The following is a 16074-nucleotide window of genomic DNA, read 5'->3' as shown; positions in this document are numbered from 1 at the left end:
GTTCTCGAATATAGTGAAATACGCAAAAAGTAAAATTAACATTAAGGAATTCAAAGTTTGAGCCACTCTCCTAATCAAACTATTGGATTCATATTTCCCGGATTTCCTTATATTTTGAGGCTTAGAAATCCAAATCTATGAATAAAAAGGTATGTTATTAAAGGGAAGTACATTTTTGTGTCTGATTTTGAACTTAAAATACCGTCTGCACTAATTAATTTGTATCTTTGAGGTCACCCCATCGAAACATTAATATTGAGTCCTAATACGTGAAGATCCGAACATTAGACCAACATTAGTTTTACGGAGGAATTATTATTTTTCTTTTTTTGGGCCCACTAATAATATTCGTTACAATTTGTAAGACTATGTAATAGAAATTGAAGTAAAGACGAAAATATAAGCACAGTTAGTACAATTCGTGTTTGAAATCCACTCAAGTACTTTAATTGTAAGTAATAAGAAGGTATTGCTAACAAAACATTGTAAGCATTATTGACAAAAATTTAAAGTGAAAATACCATCCACATTCATAACTATTGTTAATTCGTTTAGTTCAGTGCTCGATGTGTGATTAACAGAAAAATAAAGGGAAAATACCATCCAGATTCATAATTATTGTGAATTCGTTTAGTTTAGTGCTCGATGTGTGATTAACAGAAAATTAAAGTGAAAATACCATCTAGATTCATAACTATTGTGAATTCGCTTAGTTTAGTGCTCGATGTGTGACTTTGCAAACTGTGAAGTAAAGCTTTTTTTTTCGATATTTGTTTTCAAGCAGCAAATACTAAAAACTTAACTTGCTTATGTAGGTGTAAAGTAACAAAGGAAAAGAAAACCAAGAGAGAGAAGAAAAAGAGAGCTTAATATATCTTACACGCATCCCATAACTCAATCAACTCTACCTTAAGGCTTTTTACTTTTAAACAGTTAACTATTGAAAGACTAATATTAGACTTGACTTCATAGACAACTCACGGCATCTCTTATCTCACTATTTCGCTGATTTGAGAGCTAAATTTCATATTAGATAATTTTTTCGATATTAAGAAAGGATAAGGTCTAAACCGCAATAATTAGTAGCTAAAATCAACTTTCATTTAAAATATTAAAGAAAAAAAACTTTGCAATTTTCCCCAAAAAACCTTTTTTATGAATGCTTAAATGGTAAAAAGACATCGATATGTAAACAGAAGAAAAAAGTAATATTTTCAATGTTAAGGAAGGTATCATTTATCATAGTTTTGCCCATTGAAAAAATTTAAAAATCATTGATTCTTTATGAATGTTTTAGATGAGTATAACATTTTGTTTGATATCATTAAATTTTATGATAATTCACAAAAAAATATGATTATAAATAGTTTTTAAGTAAGTTATTACTTTTTAATGTCTTGGTATTGTTGTTAAATTTTATGACTAAAATCCACTTCCACTCAAAATATTAAAAAGAAACGTTTGAAATTTTACCAAAAAACCTTTTTATGAATGCTTAAATGGCAAAAAGACATCGATATGTAAGCAGAAGAAAAATTGACAGAGAAAAGAATAATATTTCCAATGTTAAGGAAGGGATCATTTATTACAGTTTTGCCCATTGAAAAAATTTAAATGTCATTGATTCTTTATGAATGTTTCAGATGAGTATATAATTTTATTTAATATCATCAAACATTATGATGATTCACAAAAAAATATGATTATAAATAATTATTAAGTAAATTATTACTTTTCAATGTCTGGATATTTTTGTTAAACTTTATGGCCATAGCGCTAACAGTAAAACCGGTCTCGATCTTCTTAAAAAGATGGGGATTAGTTAAAATAAAAATTCATCCAACACATAGTATTTTTTAAATATGAAAGAAAAATTACTCACTTTTCCTAAGTGGTACAAAATCGAGGCTACTTGATCTTCAATGCTCTAAATAAGAAAATGAAATATTGATCACGTTAATGTCAGTAAAAAGAACAAAAAACTATAATTTCTTAGAGTAAGGGAGATTGACTTAATCAATAAAAAATATACAGTGTCCTACGAGAGCGGATATTCTTAATTTCAAGTAAGTTACACCTTTTTATTTAACGCTGGAATTTTTCTTGAATTCTGAAATAGTTAAGTTAATAGTTAATAGTCTAATGTTTGGTGCGTTAGGGAAAAAGGCGGAAGCAAAACGCAGATCTTAACTTTAAACTCTGACAACAATTACATTTAAATTTATTTGATATAAATTTTTTTAGAGAATTTTGAATATTCTCTCTAGTGACAGGAATTAACATAAATCATTGCAAAAATTCTTTATAAATACTTTTAAAAAAATATTTCTTTACTACTAAAGGATCAATTTCGGACATTCTTGATGTTAATTGAGCCAATGTAACACCAAAAAAATATATTTTCAAAGAGAGATCGAATGTTTAAAAATAAAAATATTAGTAAAAATTTGAAATAGGATGGTTATTTGATAAAATCCTTAACAAATTGTAGCAATAGATAAGTTCTAACACTGAGTGAAAGACAAATTAATGTTTTGAAACAAATAAAAAAAATAATCCGAAAAACGAGATTTAGAGTTTTGAAGCATGTCCAAAAATGTAACGTACACTGTAAAAATCAGCAGTTTTTTTTCCGGAATTTCTCTATATATTTAACTGTTTTTCTCAGCTTTTCACACTAACCACAAACTAATTAAGACTGTCAATTAAAATTCTAGTTTTTGCCATGCAAGATTTGCTATCCGTAACATAATTTTACTTTTTCTCGGATCATTTAACGATTATTTTCTATACTAGCTCTTACTTTTTAGTAATTACTTTATGGTTTTGAACAATGTATAAAAAAAAACGATTCGACTTTATTGTCAAATTGATACATTATTGAAGTGAAATTCTTCGAAATAAAATACTCGAACCGCAATGGCTCAGGGAACAGTGATCGCGACTCTCCATGAATTAACGAGGTTCGAATCCCGGCGATGGCTGATCGATACAAATTCTGCCGACATAAAATATTTACATTTGGTGTAAGTACAGATTTACTTCGTACCGCTCGCAGAGAGAACTTGTTTTTTATATAGTAAAAGTCCGTTGAGACAACAGATTTTTTTTGTTGCAAAAACTTGTTTTGTTACAGTAAAAAACCGATCTTATTGCGGATTTTCTTTCGTTATTTTTACGGAAAAAACTTGTTCTTGTATGATAAAAAACCGTTGATGCTAAGGTTTTCTTCGTAAAATTTATAGTTTTCCACAACCCACAATATACGAAACCATTTAATTATATTTAAAAATAATAGATTAAAGTTAGTACTTCTGACTTATTTATCAATCCTCAAATTAATTTTTAAAATATTTTCTTATGTTTTTGTGAAATATTTACGTAGCAAAATGCCACTTTCTTGCACGTAAGATAAAGTATTGTCCAAAAAATCTAATGTATGCAAAGCCGATAGTTTTTAACATAAATTAATTGTTTAAGACTATCTGATGTTCTGAAATTCGATTAAAAATTTCTTATAGTCATAATTTTACTTCAATAGAAACATATATTGCATATGTAGCGAACACCTAGGGCAGATATCATAAATATCAATAGAATTCATTAACGCTATCACTAACGCCGTTAACTCTATTATTCCCCTCTTTTGAGAAGCGCCTGTTTGGAACAAGAAATATATCATGTAATTATATGATATGAATTTGATATGGAAAACATGTAGTGCAAATTTGAATAAATTGGTTTGAATTTGAGAATCATAACTTCTTAAATCTGTTCATGTCAGCGGAAGTTTTAGTTTTCTGTCAAAAGACAGGTTTTTTAAAGTGTACTGAATGTTACCAACAAAGCTAGATATTTTCTTTATTCTGAAAAAAAAATCTCTCAAAGACTGACCTTTCTCTACCGACATTTCCAAAATTCAATAACTTTGTGAAATGAATGTCATATAGTTAAGTTAGATCCCCGAGAAAACTCAATATTTTTAAAAATGTCGATCGGAACCTTCTTCCACTCTACCATTACGAAATCTTCATCCGAAAAATACAGATTGTAATAAAACAGATAAAAGTAATTACAAGATACATAACTGTTAACTGACTACTTAATGATTAAACAACAATTTCAATATTTATTTATTTTATGTTAAGTTTAAATACTCCGTTTTTATTCGGACTTCTAGAACTTGGAGCAATGCAATAATAAGCTACATTTACAAATTAGAAAAGAGAGCATTTGCAGTGAAAATCTCATCATGATTTTTATGCAGACAATAAAATTTTACTTTATAATGCGCTGTTATCTAACAGAAATTTCACAAACGTGTGAAACACCTATCTGAAAGCAATACGAAGAAACTGTTTGATGGTAAAATACCACCTTTGGAGAAAATGTGGCTAATTATTATCTTGCTCCAACCCCATCAAATATATATTGAGGAGATTACAGTTCAGTTATTGAGTACTTTTCTCATGTGGTTTTCTTTGAGAATGATCATATGAATATGATTTTTGACAGGTTATTTTATTTTATCATGATCAAAGAAAAGTCTATCTAAAAAGTGTATTTATGGATATAATATTCATTTCTACCACCTTGTGCCAATTTAAACTTTACCCAGAAGACAAGAGAACTCCCGAGTCAAATACAGGAATAAAATCACCAATAATTCTATTTGATTGAAACTAACCCGCACTTGAATTATATGTAGAAACGCACTTCGTATATTGAACTCAATAGCAATGATCATAACCACAAAAGATCTAACCCATCATCCGTTTAACACTAGTATTATTTGTGTCAATACTCCAGATGGTAGCTAAAGGCCCACAAAATAGCAACAACTAAGACACATGATCAAATTTAAGAAGCCAGCATTATATGGTAGTATGGAATGGAAAATAGCGTAACACCTTTTCGCTTTTATGTTAAATTTTACGTCAGTTATTGTTAAATTGGGTGACAGCTGCGATCTTTTAGGTGATGTAGGGATCTAGCACTCTAATATAAAGATCGAGCCGCTACCGCCGCATTCAAACTTATTTCGTCAGTTTTGAAAGAAGCAGTCTACTCCCTGAGTTACGCCAGCGTTTTCAGTGGTCAGAATCAAACTTCCTTATTTTGAGCAATTTTTTTTCCTTGATCAATGAAAAGCACAGTAATTTAACCTTAACTCTTGAAATGAGTGTACATAATTATTATTCTTGAAATGAGTATACATAATCATAACTCTTGAAATGAGTATACATAATCATAACTCTTGAAATGAGTATACATAATCATAACTCTTGAAATGAGTATACATAATCATTATTCAGTTATTTTTAAATTAAAAACTAACACAAACGGGTGATATAGTAGATTTTTTGTCAGAAAGTTTTCCCCTAGTTTTTTAGGACAGAAACTAACGTTTTAGAACAGTTATTTGAATTGATCATGCATGTTTATAATATTCATAAGTTAAAAGTGAAGACAAATGTTGCTTAAATGAAAGAGAAATCCTCCATTAAAGAACAACCCCTCTAGAGATCGATTCTTAGAGAATGTGATCAACCCCCATGATCGATATGTAAAAATAGGTTACTGGACTTTCCGATGTCCTTTCCAAACTCATTCTAATGCTTTTAAATTCAATGCTAATCCTTTTCAACCTAATGTGAGGGTAGAAAAAAGAAAATGACTTGGCATTCATCTCACTTAAGGCTTGATTTCCCCGCCAAACTAAAGTCATGTGCGAACTCATTTAAGAGACAAGATTGAGGACGAATTTCATTGGCAAACCAAAATGTTAATTTTGGATTTATATTAGACATACTGCGGTAAATATGCCTTTTAAAGTTAACTCTAGATCGAGTTATGACTAATTTTAGAGATTAATTTTAAGAGCAAACAATTTATCTAATAACTATGAATAAAGATCAAAAGAGATTTGTGGGGCGCGACAAAATTTTTTTAATTAAAAATAAATAAATTCGCAAAATATAACAAATAATATAAAGAGTAGAATTTATAATTAAATAAATTTAATTGTTTTGAAAGAGGCCGCCTTTTGCAGCGATGCAGATGAGCAACATTTCATCAAGTAACCTTTAATTCATCCCGCCGAAGAAATTGCTTTTGAGAAAAACCTTTTAATTGCGGCGAATCGGTCAACATTTGATAATTTTACCGTGACGCATTGATTGCTTATATTTCAGTAATTTTAATAGTTTTAATTTAACTGTATTTGGACATGACTTCAAACTAAAATACAATTACATGTAGGTTTAGATGATGTTTCTCAGCTTCCGGCTTAACTCTTGTCCATGGAAAGTCGTATAAACCAGAGAAAAATAATGAATAAAATGGAAATAATTTTATGTTCCTTGAGCGGCTTGGCACCATTAGATTCACGAACCGGTATGCCGCCTTATAATCCAGCGGCTCCTTTGACTCAGAATTGTTATTTGACTTACTTTTCATACCTTTTCATTATTTTATATTAATTTGGGTCAAAATAAGGGAAAAAATGTGATAATTAGAGTTTCAATAATTTATGGTTACGAAATATAGAATGAAGCAACTGTGTCTTCTTCTGTGTTAAAGGCAAATTCTTCCCAACACGACTTACTTTCAAATAATATATTTTTAAATTTGAACTTATTTGCAGTTTCTTGGATCTAAGAAAAACACTTATTCATCATTGAAATTTCCTTAATTTGTAAAATTAATTGTTGATAAATTTTTGATTATGAATGAAAACAAAAAGTTTCAAAAAGTTTTATATTTTAATACAAATATAATTCCGATAATCTAACAGTTTTTAGTAACTATTAGATTGTATTTTATGATTGAAAAATACCAAAGCATATTTCTGCTCATAATTAGAGAGTGTCAGAGAACAACATATATAAAAGAGACACCGGTGTCCCATCTGCGTCAAAGGGTTAATGACTCGCTCTCTTTTTTTTTGTGGAGATTTTCCTCTTGATAGTAATTAGTTTCAATTACAATGCAAGCTTTTGTTTCTTTTTAAAATTTGTTTCTTAAACTAAAAATTTCAAGAATAATGCTTTTTGTTTATTTAAGAAAATGTCAAACAGAAGAGCCGGTTGTTAAAAGCGGCTGAATTTGAAAACCGAGACTAATACCGGTTCGCGTCCCTGGAGCTGAAGACTACTACTTTAGAGTCCTAACTTTTGTGTACAGAAAAATAAAACGATTTCACATTGTCGTTTTCCTGATTAAACAACTCTAAAATAGATCATTAACTTCACATTCTAAAAAAAAAAGAAAAGAACAATACGTACTTTAAGATATATATTTTAAAATATTTCATAATTAAAATAGTTCACATAAGGAAAAGAACGTATAAGTTAAAAAGAAATTAGTTAGCTTTTATTCTATGAGGCAATAACTTTGTCCGAGTTTTCTTGCGGCACCCTGCATTTCATTACTTTGAATTAAAAATGAAAACTTTTTAGATCAGAATTATTAAGTTAATATTGCTTAGATATATCTTGAGAATCATAGCTTGTATACTGGAATAATAACAACGGAAATTGAATGAATAATCATTATCATTGATTGAAATCAAGTACCATCGGAATGATGGCATGGTTTTAACTCATAAATGAATAGAGCTTTTAAAGAGCCGGATATTATTGAAAGTTGAAAATCTAAAAGCATATACTGAACTTCTGATGTTACTAAAATGGCGAAAAATTCCAGTAAAGAAAACTTATGTTGCAAACCCATTCACTAATCGGAAAATAAGAAAACCAAAACTACGATAGCTCGATTCTGTTGAATCAGATTTTAGAGATCATGTGGTTAATAAGAGACTATAATTTTAGAATAAAATTGTAAAAGGAAGGTCAGAAAAAGAAGGTCTTGGCCCACCCTGTAAGGCCCTAATGCCAAATACCAAGATGATTTAACAGTTTATTCTTGGATAAAATTATTTTAACATGTTCCATTGCTTTATTTTGTAATAATCTATTTTCTGAGGGAATGTTGAAATTTTCCTTCTAAAAATGTGTCATTCTTCAAAAAAATTAGTACATCATAACAGTTTTACATACCTCTGAAGCGATTCGCTCAAAATTTTTTTTTTGTCTTTTATCCTAATTAAAAAATTGCAAAAGCTGCTGGTTAATTCGGAAATAGTCACGAAATAAAATTGTACACCCACCATTTTTTTTGTATTGCTTTGAAAAAATTAAAATTTAATAATAAAAGGACGTTTTCAAAATTTTAATTTACTTCATTTTTTTGCTGAAAAAAGTTCCCTATATACATATATATATATATATATATATATATATATATATATATATATATATATATATATATATATATATATATATATATATATATATATATATATATATATATATATATATATATATATATATATATATATATATATATATATATATATATATAATTTGGCTGAAAAAGAATTTTGTTTTAAACTTTCCAACTTTCTGACTCATTTAGGGGTAACATATGAAAAGTCTTTTTGAATCGTGGATTAACTCCATTTACTGAAAATGGAGTTAACCTTACTTTCGTGACCATACCAGTCACTTCAGGAAAAGAGTTCTATCTGAATTACTGCAAGGAAACTTAAGAATTTCAAATAGTCTTGGGGTATCGTCAACAACAAACAATACAATCATTAGAATTTAAGACTCTAGAATTTAGATAAATGAAAATGGTGTTGTAAACAATTCAAATAAGACGCTCATATATAGAAACCAAGATTCTTTTAGTTTTAATGTTTCTGTTAAGGTATAAAAACATTTACAATGTGCTTCATATCATTTTAAAAAAAGTAAAGAAAAAAGCAGGAAAATGTATTCTGTTTATGTAAATACATGCATTGTAGATGAGAAAAGGCGTAGACAAGATATTGTACACACAGTTTTAAGGAAAGTTTGTAACATTCTATATCATCAAGGTTTGCTTCAAGAATGGTAACACCCAAAAGTAAACAATAGACTAAAATTTGCAACAGAGTAATTTGCTTAAAGAAAAGACTCATATGTATTTTGTCTTGGGGTTGAGATAGGAAGTTTTTCAGCGATGTGACAGCAAATAAATCGGTAATAAGAGGTTTCTAAAAAACGTAGTTCTTGAAATGTTATCTAAATAAGTTCAAGGACAACGTGCAAATTTATTTAACAGCATATCCATAAAAAGTTGTGTTTGCCTAAATTTTAAAATTTTTGAAACGTTCTAAAAACGTTATTTAACCGCAAATCAGTTATTTATTTAATGTTTAAGTGATTAGTAAATTTGATCACGCAAGAAATTATATTATCGGAAGAAGTCGAAAGAATTGGGAATTTAATTTATCCGCAGCATGAGTGAGTACATAAAGAAAAATACATAAAGAAAAAAAATATTTTGGAGAATTTCATTTGGAAATAAAAGAATAGGTAGGTAGGTATTTTATTTTTATAGCACTAGAAATGCACAATGGGCTATTGGCGACGGTCTAGGAAACATCCCCGAGGATGATCCGAAGACATCCTCGGGGATGTCTTCGGATCCCCGAGGATGCCTCACAATTGTGATATCATCACAATTTTGATCCTCTGCAGAGGTGATGGCTCCTCCGCTTTGGTAGCTCAACGACCTGCGAGGAAAATCGAGCTCTTTACGGTAGAACAGTTTAATGAGGACTGATACCGCGCACCCTCGATCCCTACGTAGGTTGATCAAAGCGGTCACCCACCCGCTTGCTGACCGCAGTCAGTGATACTTGACTTCAGTGTTCTACTGGGAACCATGTATTTCAGTTCACTGCGGAACAGTTAAAGAATAGAAATGGTAATTTTACGATTTAAAATTATACATAAAAATTAATATACAAATAATCGTTAAAGATAATTGATTTATAGTAATTTAAAAATACGGTTATAATGCTGATTAAATTGTATTCAACTTATCATTTGCTATACTTAGCTCTTTATTTAGCCAATAATAGCATAAAACCATTTATTTGGTTACATTTATTATTCATATTCATATTTGTTATTACATGCATTGTAATAAGAACTAAAATTTCGGAACGCAGAATTTGCGGTATATAGTAAGGATAAAGTTTCCATATGAATAGTTTAAATATCGAATACTTTGGTTAAAATTTTTAGAATTGTGGTTTATTTCACGAGAAATTTCTTTACCATCTAAGTATGGTGATTTTCTTCCGGGTAGAGATGGCGATGAAAAACTCAAAAGATGCTCTTTCCCCTCATTCGAAAAGAGCACCCCCTGTTTTATTACTATTTATATGCGTCAATACTTATAAATTGCGATAAAATTCCGTACATGTACATGTCAATACTAAATACCTGTCAGATACCTTATTAATATAAGTTTAAATTTACAACAATGTACAATAAATTTAAATTTATAATAATGCATAAAAAGATTAATACGTAATAAGCTTACATTCATAATAATATATAAGTTTAAATTTAAATGCATACTTCTAAAGGTGTTCCTTAATGTGCAAGCTAACAAATCTTTCAAAGAGAAAAAAAAAATTTTTTTTAAAATAGTGAATTCACATTGAACACACACTAAGCCGTCACTAATAATATTCACCTCTAAAAATAAAAACAAAGAGTTTTAAAATGTCGAGCATTCGTAAAATAAAAGACCGTGCTCTTTATACAGCAACAAGTAATTTTCAAACTGATTAACATTATAACATAACAATACATAAGTTATAACATAACAATATATAAGTTAACATAGTAATAGGTAAGTTGAAGTTTAAATGCATACTTGTAAAAATGTTCCTTAATGTGCAAGCTAACACATTTTTGAAAGAGAAAACAAATTTTTTTTTAAAATTTTTAAATAGTGAATTCACATTGAACACACACGAAACCGCCACTAATAATATTCACCTCTAAAAATGAAGACAAAATAAAAACAAAGAGTTTAAAAATGTCGAGCATTCGTAAAATAAAAGACCATGCTCTTTATATAGCAACAAGTCATTTTCGAAATGATTAACATTAAAGACGTATTCTTTCCTAAAAAACGACCGGAACAAACCCCTGTAATAACCATAGAAACTGTCTATATCGAACAACGAAATAATTTATAGTCGGCAATTGAAATGGTCGTTGAGGTTCGTCAAACAAAACAAAGGTGTCAGCGACTACAAACAAGGACAAATCGTTGTATCGGGAAGAAGAAGAAAAAATACCACGTCGGACATTCTTGTAAGTTTCATTACAGCATCGTTCTAGAATTCGACATCTGATAATCCAGGTGGATCCTCAGAAGAGATTGGGCCGTCAACCGACCTTACGACCCTCGAATTGTTGGTGGACTCGCTTTTATGATCGTTTGTTTATGCGCAGTAAGAAATGCCGATGTGAGGAAGATAGTGTTTGTTTCCCACTACTGATTCATATCTTCTGGTATGAAGATCTGGTTTGAGTATTGGTGAAGACAATTCTCTTCACACCTGAAGACCAAGGTCGATCGGTCTGAGAGATTATCAGAAGTCCATTGGAGTTGTGGATAATGCGTGTCAATAAACATACTCTGATACCAGATCTGTCTATTGTATCATGCTCACCAGAAATGGCTTCCTTTACAAAACAATGGACAGAAATGCTTAGTCTGTGATTGCGTCATTGGATGTTATATTTTTGGGAACTATAAGCATTTATTTCGTTTCAAAAAATACGTGATCGAGTACGTCCGGTAGATGGATACAAAAGTACATTTGAATTAAATCCGCAACAATCATAATCAGTTAGGGAAATTTGCGGGATTCATAGTTATTAGTGTATCTATTTTCTACTTTTATTAACAATAGTCGATACATTCTCTCACATGAGAAATATTTGTTTAGTTTTGAGCACTTTTCAACCTATTTTAGAAATACGTACATCGTTGATACCTTACCTTAAATGTACACACCTAGAAATAATGGAGTTGGGGTTTTGTTAATGGCGACCATCTAAGTGATTTTTTTTTATAAAATAAATTTTTTACTGATTAATAAAAATTCTAGAACTCTTCTGATCTTCAAGAACACGAAATGATTTTTTTCACTTATTTGTAGAAAAGACCAGGACTAATTGTCGTAAGAGTTAGTTTTCACAATCTAAAGATCACTAACGATTAGCGGTTCACGCATTTGCATTTAGATACAATCTAAATAGCTCTTAACAATATGATTATGAACTTGTGTAGACGATATTTATAGTTACAAAAGCGGACAAAAAAGCGTAGTTTTTCAGAATAAGCATTCTTGTTTCTGTAAGATTTGGATTTTTAAATTTTAAATCTTAAGTATAACCGCAACCTGGAAAATATAATCCTAATAGTTAATGCAGTTGAATGATCGAAAGTTATAGCCAATAAAAATTAAAGTAGCTTTTTATGTATTTCACCATATATCTGAAACTATTTAAGATTATCTATAGTTTTTTCATACAATTGTAAAACTCGTTAGCCAAAGGTAATTCTATTAAAATATATTATATCCTAAATCAATGCAAAAAATCATCATTAGATTTGAATATATTTATTATTCTGGATTAATCTTAATTACGATCGAAACATTTTTCAGTTGAAAGGTACACATATGTTTTATAATTTTCACTGTCAAAATCCACAATTGAAACTGAATCGGTTTAAGAGCTCTTAAAAAATGAAATTTTAAAAATTATATGACCTTTCAAAATTTCATTACTCTTAAATTAGTTGGATACTTTAAAATTCAAAACATTTTTCATCAGCTATAAAGTAAAATAAAAATAAATAATAATAAAAATAAATAATAGAATATATATATATTTCTTGCATAGACTTATCTTCGGATAAATAAGTTTTATAATTGTATCCAAAAAAATTTCTTACATTCTAGAATAGTTTCAAACATATGATGAAATACGAAAGAAGTGAAACTAACATGACTTCAAATATGATTTTACCAGGAGGAAAAATTATACTGGTACTGTAAATCTCATATTATACTGGTACCTACCAGTAAATCTCATATTATACTGGTACTGTAAACTACCGACTTTTTGACTACAATTACCAAATTTTACTCCCTAGCAACATGGTAATTAAACCATATTTTATTGAAAACTTTACCAAAGGTCATTACCAAAACGTTTCGGTAAAATTTACCGCGCTCTTTGGTGTTTCCATAGAGCCAGAAACATGATAAATTTTACCATATTCTAGCAGTTTTGTTCATACTTTTTTTCTCAGTGCATTAATGACGTCAAACTTTCCTGACTAAGCTGGGAGAACCATACTTCTTGATAGCAACTAGCCTTCATATTCTGAGGGTTAAGAATTCGAATCTGTCAACAAAAACGGGAGTATATTTATCGAGAAAAAGTTCTAATTCGCAGCTTAAATTATCCTTTGCCTTAATTAATCTTAAGTCAATCCTTCAAACCATTATTGCATGCTATTACCTTAAAACCTGATCATTACAGCAAATGCTATGCACATATTTTATTTTTTTTTTAACTTTGTGCACTGTGCATTTTATACTCAAGAAATTGAGAATAATTTTTTGGGTTCAAAATATAATTTTTTTTAATTAAAAAAAATCATTAATATTTATGTTTTGTAAAATCCATTTGTCATCTTAACTGTTTGAAGCATATTCAAAATTTAAATTTTATTTTAAAGTGTTTCTAAAAATCATAAACCGTTTAAAATTTTAGCCAGAGTATAAAGTTGGTACAATAATTAATTTCTCTTACGTCTCGATTCTTAAAAACATAAAAATTAAACTTCCACCTCAAAGAAAATAAAAGCTATCTAAAGAGTTAGAAATTTAGTATTTTACAATTAGTTTTACTGCAAGAGAGTTATATTGAAACCGGCGCTAGATATGGGAACTTGAATCTCTCAAAAATTCAATAATTTAAAAACAGTATTATGATTTTAAATATTATTAATTTTTATTTTAGAGCAGCGGTGGCTCAAGGGATAGAGCGTTCCCCTCCCAATGAGATGAATCAGCCTGGAATCCCAACCGTGGCCGGTTGATACGAATTCTGCGAATACTCGCATTGATCACAGTGCTGACGTAAAATATCCTCACTGGTAGACGGATCATGAATTAGAATCCTCTTGCCTTGGGGCTAACCGCGAGAGGTTTTCATGGTTTTCCCCTCCGTGTGAAACGTAAATAAGCGTTAGTTCCATCAAAAAATTGCCTAATACTGGAACCAGGAAGTCGTCTTGTCTTCTGGGTTGGGATCCAAATTACAAGACTGCGTAGTTAAACATCGTTAGTAGGCTGATCAACGCTGGTTATAAAATTAAAAAAAAAATTATTTTAGAGAATTACAAATAATGCTTGTTGCGTGTAATAGTGTTATATATGTTTATAACTCTAACTAACAATAAGCGTTTGCAAAGTAATTTTATTATAAAAATTGGTTAAATATAGATGAAAAGATTAAAGATCATCAGTATATTATTTTTTATACTTATTTTTTATGAGGTTTTGTCTATAACCATAGTTTTGTGTTAATATTAAGTTTTGAAATAAAAATTCTCCACAATTAATTTTTCACATTTTTTTTAACTTAGAAATTATCAATTTCAAAGCCTAAAAAATAACATTATATAGTAGAAAATTCAAAATATTATTAAATAATAATCTTTTTTTCTTCCAATTGCTAATAGCAAAAGATACTGATAATAAACATAATTTGGTTAATTTAAATAATTTATTAAAATGAAATAAAAATTATTAATAATAAAGCAAAATATTTTTAGATGATAAGACTTAAAGGCATTAGCTTTTTTTAAATTTTTTTTTTGAATATTTCGTTTAAGATACGCGAGTAAAATTTTTATTATCATATGGTACAATAGCATAAAAGTTCCAAAGAAAATATGCATTTTTAAATATTTTCGAAAATATGTCCCATAGGACATTAAAAAAACCCTTTGAAGTAGCATTTGACACCATATTGGAAACCATGAAGAAACTAAAAAAAAAACTAAATCTATTTTATCTGCAGCGAATTTACGATTTCTAAAGTTAACGTTAATACAGCATTTCAAATGAAAAGTGGTAAAGATTCTGTGAATTCAGTAAAGAATTTTGAACTTAATAAATCTTTACCTTGACAATAAAGTTTCACCGAAAAAGATTAACAATATTTCCATCATCCTCTTAAACATTCATCTTAGTATATTGAGTATCATCAGTATATTGAGTTATCATCTTAGTATTCATCTTAGTGTATTTGATACCTTTCGGTTAATCTTAAAATATTTCTTAAAAATTATTTCCTAAAAAATGAACTTGAACGGATCCTGACATATATAAACGAAGGAGAACCCAATTTAATAATAAAAAATTTATTTTTTATATTTTTATATTTTAATCGAATACATATATTAAAAAAGAAAATTTTCGATTATTTTGTGAACCATTAAAAACTAATTGTTTTAATCAACTTAAATTGCTGTAAATTTAATAGAATTACCCATTTTCTCAAGTTGATGATTCCTTAAAACATTAGTAGAATGTGATGTCCTTTTAGAAACCGTAACTAATTTTGTTGTTAATTTTAAAAGTGTAAACTTTTGAGACAACTTAATTTGCTACTAAGTTATTAAAATAAAAAATTTAAGGTTTTGATTTCTAAATATGTTAATAGAATGAAGCGTCACTTTGTAAACCATAAGAAAATGAAAGATTAATCAACCTTATCTGCTATAAACAAAGTAAGCACGATGACGAATTTTCGTTAAGTTACTATTCCTAAAGAAATGTAATGCCATTTTATCAACCTTTTGTATACTAAACTTTTTAGTCAACTTAATCTGCTACAAAGTTAATACAATAACAAATTTTCGTTAAGTTACGATTCCTAAAGAAATGTAATGCCATTTTATCAACCTTTTGTATACTAAACTTTTTAGTCAACTTAATCTGCTACAAAGTTAATACAATAACAAATTTTCGTTAAGTTACGATTCCTAAAGAAATGTAATGCCATTTTATCAACTTTTTGTATACTAAACTTTTTAGTCTACTTAATCTGCTACAAAGTTAATACAATAACA

At 28.7% G+C, this 16074-nt stretch overlaps 1 protein-coding gene across 5 annotated transcripts in view; it reads right to left on the bottom strand.

The window, feature by feature from the left end:
- LOC107446663 (forkhead box protein P1) overlaps positions 1-16074 on the bottom strand; it is a 238312-nt gene that overhangs the window by 143280 nt on the left and 78958 nt on the right. For 3 of the 5 annotated variants that reach the window (XM_016061360.4, XM_071187439.2, XM_087155467.1), the window contains one exon: positions 1883-1927. The exons of the other annotated variants lie outside the window; for them this stretch is intronic. In XM_016061360.4, coding sequence (XP_015916846.1) covers positions 1883-1927 — 45 coding nt within the window. The remainder of the gene's footprint in view (positions 1-1882; positions 1928-16074) is intronic. 5 annotated transcript variants of the gene reach the window in all.

The sequence above is a fragment of the Parasteatoda tepidariorum genome, chromosome 11, assembly GCF_982258835.1.
Source record: "Parasteatoda tepidariorum strain Cologne lab strain chromosome 11, Ptep-v5.0, whole genome shotgun sequence".
Taxonomy (NCBI): domain Eukaryota; kingdom Metazoa; phylum Arthropoda; class Arachnida; order Araneae; family Theridiidae; genus Parasteatoda; species Parasteatoda tepidariorum.
This window is presented reverse-complemented; position numbering and strand designations above follow the sequence as displayed.